The 7,173-nt window shown below is 38.0% G+C and overlaps 1 protein-coding gene across 2 annotated transcripts in view; it reads left to right on the top strand.

The window, feature by feature from the left end:
* The first annotated feature begins 5,460 nt into the window (after positions 1-5,460).
* LOC130917983 (carbonic anhydrase 4-like) overlaps positions 5,461-7,173 on the top strand; it is a 40,484-nt gene continuing 38,771 nt past the window's right edge. Inside the window, exon 1 of one of the 2 annotated variants that reach the window (XM_057839795.1) lies at positions 5,461-5,654. Coding sequence is in view for 1 of the 2 variants with exons in the window: in XM_057839794.1 (XP_057695777.1) it covers position 5,654 (1 nt within the window). In the remaining variant the exon portion in view is untranslated. The remainder of the gene's footprint in view (positions 5,655-7,173) is intronic. The other variant, XM_057839794.1, reaches the window with a different exon arrangement.

The raw sequence follows: 7,173 nt of genomic DNA, 5'->3' as shown, positions 1-7,173 counted from the left end.
ATCATCTTTTGAAGCTTAGATACACTGTATGAAATCAGAGATGGAAAATGAATCAAACATGATTGTAATACAAGGATCTTGTAAGGTACATGTCCTTAATAAACCAAAAGGTAATTGATGTTTCTGTTCAGGTTTTCGTTTTTGGGGGTAATTATGGGAATTGATTAGGGTTGTTCCGATCATGTTTTTTTGCTCCCGATCCAATCGTTTTAGTTTGAGTATCTGCTGATCCCGATATTTTCCGATCCGATTGCTTTTTTTTTGCTCCCGATTCAATTCCAATCATTCCTGATAATTTTTCCCGATCATATACATTTTGGCAATGGATTAAGAAAAAAATGAATAAAACGCGGACGAATATATACATTCAACATACAGTACATAAGTACTGTATTTGTTAATTATGACCATAAATCCTCAAGATAGCATTTACATTATTAACATTCTTTCTGTGAGATGGATCCACCGATAGAGACTTGTAATCCTTAAAGGACAGATGTGACTTTGTATATTGTGACTTAATATTGCCATCTAGTGTATTTATTGAGCTTTCAGTAAATGATACTGTAGCCATTTAACTGTTCTGCCCAAATGCATGATGGGAAGTGCAACCGTGACTGTGCGTAGTGCCACCAATTGATACATCTTCTCTGCGTTGGGAAATAAAATAGGGTGTTAAGAAAAAGATCAACTACTACCTTTCTTCCCCACATTGCTCCCCACAATATTTCTAATTATTGCGAGAGGGATTTCAAGGCGTAGGCCAATTAAAACAAGGCTCCAAAGACAGCCAAAATTCACTCTATTCATATTACCCTGCCTTTCAGCTCTATATATAAGTACAACGGCGCCATTATAGATTGAACGCGACAATGCGTGAGTGGGTCGTGCAGCGCATGCGTTAATTGCGTTAAACATATTAACATGATTAATTACAAAAAAAACTAATTGCCGCCGTAAACGCGATAAATTTGATAGCTCTACTTTAAGCCAAAACTAAAGACTCTAGATGAGTGTAAGACGTTTTGTCTGTAACAATAAATACAATTAGAAAACGATTTAATTAGAAAATATATATATTTAAAAAAGGCATGTCCGATATTTTTTTGCCGATTCCGATACTTTGAAAATGACGTGATCGGACCCGATCGATCGGGACATCTTTAGAATTGATGTTTAATTATGTTAGGTCTCCCCGACCCGGGGCCCTCTAGCACATCTCTGGGTGCGGGTCCAAGTTATTCAGCAAGCCAGGAATGCGAACCATTGTCTTGGTCCTTTATTGATGTGTGGTAGAAATGTTCAATAAGGAGTTGAGACTGCTTACTTAGTACAGTTGGAAATTGGAAGTCAGTGATGCATCCTCTTTCTTTTGTAAAGAACTATTAGTTTAATTTACTTTGACCTAAAATGGCTCAGTATGATATTTGTTGGTGGCTGTGCCGCAGTTGATAGCTCGAGTTATGTAAATGTAAAATTTTAAAAAAAAAACATACTCTAAATATAAATAAAGGTTTCCAACTACGAATGAACATTGACAGACGAGCACATATTATAACATCTACAAGGACAACGCCAACTTGGTGGGTATACAGTTGTGGTCAAAAGTTTACATACACTTGTGAAGAACATAATGTCATGGCTCTCTTGAGTTTCCAGTTATTTCTACAACTCTGATTTTTCTCTGATAGAGTGATTGGAACAGATACTTCTTTGTCACAAAAAACATTCATGAAGTTTGGTTCTTTTATGACTTTATTATGGGTGAACAGAAAAAAGTGATCAAATCTGCTGGGTCAAAAATATACATACAGCAGCGCTAATATTTGGTAACATGTCCCTTGGCCATTTTCACTTCAATTAGGCGCTTTTGGTAGCCATCCACAAGCTTCTGGCAAGCTTCTGGTTGAATCTTTGACCACTCCTCTTGACAGAATTGGTGCAGTTCAGTCAAATTTGATGGCTTTCTGACATGGACTTGTTTCTTCAGCATTGTCCACAAGTTCTCAATGGGGTTTAAGTCAAGACTTTTGGTAGCCATCCACAAGCTTCTGGTTGAATCTTTGACCACTCCTCTTGACAGAATTGGTGCAGTTCAGTTAAATTTGATGGCTTTCTGACGTGGACTTGTTTCTTCAGCATTGTCCACAAGCTCAAGTCAGGACTTTGGGGAGGCCATTCGAAAACCTTAATTATAGCCTGAATTAGCCATTCAATTACCACTTTTGATGTGTGTTTGGGGTCATTGTCCTGTTGGAACACCCAACTGCGCCCAAGACCCAATCTTCGGGCTGATGACGTTAGGTTATCTTGAAGAATTTGAAGGTAATCCTCCTTCTTCATTATCCCATTTACTCTCTGTAAAGCACCAGTTCCATTGGCAGCAAAACAGCCCCACAGCATAATACTACCACCACCGTGCTTGACGGGAGGCATGGTGTACTTGGGGTTAAAGGCCTCACCTTTTCTCCTCCAAACATATTGCTGGGCATTGTGGCCAAACAGCTGGATTTTTATTTCGTCTGACCACAGAACTTTCCTCCAGAAGGTCTTATCTTTATCCATGTGATCAGCAGCAAACTTCAGTCGAGACTTAAGGTGCCGCTTTTGGAGCAAGGGCTTCCTTCTTGCACGGCAGCCTCTCAGTCCATTGAGATGCAAAATACGCTTGACTGTGGACACTGACACCTGTGTTCCAGCAGCTTCTAATTCTTGGCAGATCTGCTTTTTGGTGATTCTTGGTTGAATCTTCACCCTCCTGACCAATTTTTTCTCAGCAGCAGGTGATAGCTTGCGTTTTCTTCCTGATCGTGGCAGTGAAAAAACAGTGCCATGCACTTTATACTTACAAACAATTGTTTGCACTGTTGCTCTTGGGAGCTGCAGCTGCTTTGAAATGGCTCCAAGTGACTTTCCTGACTTGTTCAAGTCAATGATTCGCTTTTTCAGATCCATGTATGTATATTTTTGACCCAGCAGATTTGATCACTTTTTCTGTTAACCCATAATAAAGTCATAAAAGAACCAAACTTCATGAATGCTTTTTGTGACAAAGAAGTATCTGTTCCAATCACTCTATTAGAGAAAATTCAGAGTTGTAGAAATAACTGGAAACTCAAGAGAGCCATGACATTATGTTCTTCACAAGTGTATGTAAACTTTTGACCACAACTGTACATACTCACACTTTAAATATACCCACCTGGACACCACGAATTGTATGTTTTAAATAATAAAAAAAAAAATCTTCGAGAGTTAGAAAGGTTGCTCGCCGTTAGCATGCTAACGTGAATGCTATGCTAATGCTACGAGTTACATTTTGTCTGTATTGATCACTCAGCACAGACCTTTAAAGGCTAAAGCAACATTGCATATTCTCTCTGGCCAAGAAAACAAGCCTGCATGGAGACTGGAGACCAAACACTGGTGAGTAGGAAAAGGGGAGGAGGAGGTCCTAGCATGTCATGAGTGACACAACCACATGCTGATACAATGCAGGCTAACTACACATTAAATGTCACACATTGTGAACATGAGACGGAAACTGGTGTTGGTCTCGTTATGTTATAGTCTCCCAAAACACATTTTTAGCTCGCTGTCGTCTCATCAATGTCATGAAAAAGGTATTCGTTGACAAAATATTTTCATTATTGTCAGTGTTGACGAAAACAAGTTTAAACAACACTGGTCAGTAGTAACCATTTTTTCTGCCAACAGACAAAACCATATTGTATGCTCATGAACGTATCTGTAGTTCATTATGAGAGTAGTTGACTGCACCAAAGCATGGAAATTGGAACTAGCGAATTACTCAGGATTCAACTCGCATTACTCTTTGCTCTAACCTCATTCCTTCCAAGTAAATGAGCAAAGAGGACGTGAGACAATTCTAATAACTGGGCTCTTTTGTTTCTGCTGGACTCTGACCTTGTGCTCGCAACCCTCAGTGTGATTTTTAGATGAGGTCACATTCTCCAAACAGCTTTAGCCTAATACTTTCTCCTCCTAACATCCTGCCAAATACACCCAAATCCCAGCGCTCAGCTGACTTTCACATGCTTGTCTCCGACTCAACACACATGAAGCATCTATCGTTTTGTCTGCCTGTCAACCTGTGAAATTGGCAGGAGTAAGAGGTTTGCCAATGTAGCATTCGCTGACAAGGCTGGAGAGTAGAAAACAATCAAGTCTTTCATAATTGACTTAGTAGTATTTTTTGGAAGACAACCAAGCATTTAAAGCTGCTTTGGCATGCCGAAGGAACAAAGGCAGTTTCACAGCCAACAAAGTTACATTCATTGGGCTCAGCTATAACTAAATTCTGCCAATTCCGGCAATCCGAAAAATGCCTGCAAACCCTTTGTGACAAAATGACCACGGAGGGCTGCACAATGCACATTGTATTTGTGCGCCCATTAGAAGGGTTCATCACTAATGCGTTGTGTTGACCCAGATGGGAGCACACTTATTGATTAAGAGGTGGGTGTTTAATTGCCTTCTGTATCAGAAAAGGAGCAATTCCATGTTCAATGGATAAGGTTTTTCCTCCACGGTCTCCTCATGGAATGGATGTTTTTATTTTTACCCAATTTTAGAGAAACTGCTTAAAAGGCTTTGAGTAACGTGTATATTACTGCACCCTACACCCCCCGAATATATTCTGAAATGTCATTAAGAGTTGATTTAGGCTCACCCAAGTGACATCTAGTGGAAATTTGAGGGAAGTAAGGTGTGTGGCTAGTGTTTAGCAAATTTCATTCATTTAAAAAGGAGACGCTGCCCAGTTATCACCAGTGTTGGGCACGTTACTTAAAAAAGTAATTAGTTACATTACTCACTACTTCTTCAAAAAAGTAACTGAGTTAGTAACTGAATTACTCTATTGTAAAAGTAACTGGTAACCAGGGAAAGTAACCATTTCCGTTACTTTAAAAAGAACTTGTTGTATGTCAAAGAATTTGAAATTTTCTGAGCAGTATTCGAGTCAGTAGAATAGAGAAAAACAGACAAGTAGTTAACTTGTTAGGTGCTTCAGCAGATTTGAATTGCTTACCACAGATGTCGACAAAAGCTTTGCCCCGGGACATGAATTACACATTACATGCAGGTTTTTTCCTTTAATTTCGACAAACTTGAAATAGTGTCTATATCTCCACCTCTTAAAGGACAATTTTTCTTCTGAATGCTCTGCCATCCCGACCCTGTGCATCTGTTTTGCGTGTATGTGTTTGCCGCACCCGCTGTTCCAGTTTGCTTGTGAAATCACCGGCTCTGATTGGCTTATCATGACACATGACTCTAACCCTCAGCCAATCACAATCACTTCCATCGCATCTCTCGAGGGGCATTCAGGTAGACTCGTTTTCCGCCAATTCACGTCACCTTCAAAGCGTCTGCCGTCCTCAAGATGGAAGCAGAATTATTGCTGGCTGACAGTGGGAGATGGGAACGTGGCTAGCATCAGGTGTCGCAAACACAGAAACGTTACCAAACTTTGGAAAGCATTGTCTAATTGAATGAGCAGGGACAAACAGCTTGTAGTCAGAAGTACGTGCGCTGTTCTCGGGCCTGAACGCACCCCAAGTCTTGGATGACAAATCAACAGAACAGAGAGTCGACTCGACACGGCTGGTAGTTTCTTCAATTTATTCAGAGTAAGTAACACACCGCTTTTGACTGTCAGTAACGGTAACGGCGGAAAAAGTAATTAGTTAGATTACCCCGTTACTGAAAAAATAACGCCGTTACGTAACGGCGTTATTTATTACGGCGTTACTCCCAACACTGGTTATCACAACATTTTTCCCCTAATATAAGCATTTAAAAAACAATTACTGTATTTTTTGGACTATAAGTCGCACCTGAGTATAAGTGGCACCAGCCCAAAAATGCACAATGAAGAGGAAAAATAAGTCGCACCGGAGTATAAGTCACATTTTTGGGGGAAATTTACTTGATAAAATCCAAAATATAGAAGGCATTTCAAAATAAAAATACAATAGAGAACAAGATTTGGAATAACTCTACTGTATGATAATGTTACATGATGCATGACCAACTAAATGGAAACGTGGCCGATATGTTAACGTAACATAGCTGTTAAGAGTTATTCAGATAACTATAGCATAAAGAACATGCTAACAAGTTTACCAAACCATCAGCGTCACTCCAAAACACCAATATAACATGTGAAATGATATATTAAAGTGTTAATAATTTCACTTATAAGTCGCTCCAGAGTACAAGTCGCGGCCACAGCCAAACTATGAAAAAAAACTGAGACTTACAGTCCAAAAAGTACAGTAACTAAGCAAGAAATGACACTATGGAGGTAGATTTGTGTCTTTATTATTAAAAAAAAAAAACCGTTGCTTCAATCAAAATATATATTTTCAATGAAAAAATCAACTTCAATCGAATACTTCAATCAAAAAATGTGTTTGAATGGAAAAATCAATTTTAAACTAACAACTAAAAAATTAAAACTATTTTTCTTTTCTTTTTTTTATGGAGCCAGCTCGGCGAGTGGTAGCCATGATTCTTGCTTCATCAAGCTTTTAAGGCTTACGCCATTGGCGTAGCCACTTGTCACTCAAACATGTCTGACCAATAGCAAAGCGCAATATTTGTCTCAAAATGACTCAACCCCCCCCCCCCCCCCCCAAAAAAAGTACCTTTTAAACTTTTTCAAAAAAATGTTCAAAACTTTTTGCTCTTCAAAAAAATGGGACACTTCAATCAAAAAAAAAAAAAAAAAAAAAAAAAAAAAAAAATATATATATATATATATATATATATATATATACTGTATATATATATATATATATATATATATATATATATATACAGTATATATATACATATAGGCTATATATATTATTTTTAGGTGAGGGCAATTTTATTTTTGCAAATGAATCTTTTTTTGATTGAAGCAACTTTTTTGGGGATTAAATAATTTAGACACGTATGTCCTACCCATAAATCGGCCCAAACACAAAAAGGATTGCATCAAAGAAAACATTTTCAATGAAAAATTAAGCGCTCAAATGCAAATTTTTGAGTCCCAAATATTTTTTCACATTCAAAACCTTTTTTTCTAAGACTTTATTTATTTTTTTTTTTTTTATTGAAGTGATTTCAAAACAACACAATACATATAACACAAAGAAGAAC

This window comes from Corythoichthys intestinalis, chromosome 6, assembly GCF_030265065.1.
Source record: "Corythoichthys intestinalis isolate RoL2023-P3 chromosome 6, ASM3026506v1, whole genome shotgun sequence".
Lineage (NCBI taxonomy): Eukaryota > Metazoa > Chordata > Actinopteri > Syngnathiformes > Syngnathidae > Corythoichthys > Corythoichthys intestinalis.
This window is presented reverse-complemented; position numbering and strand designations above follow the sequence as displayed.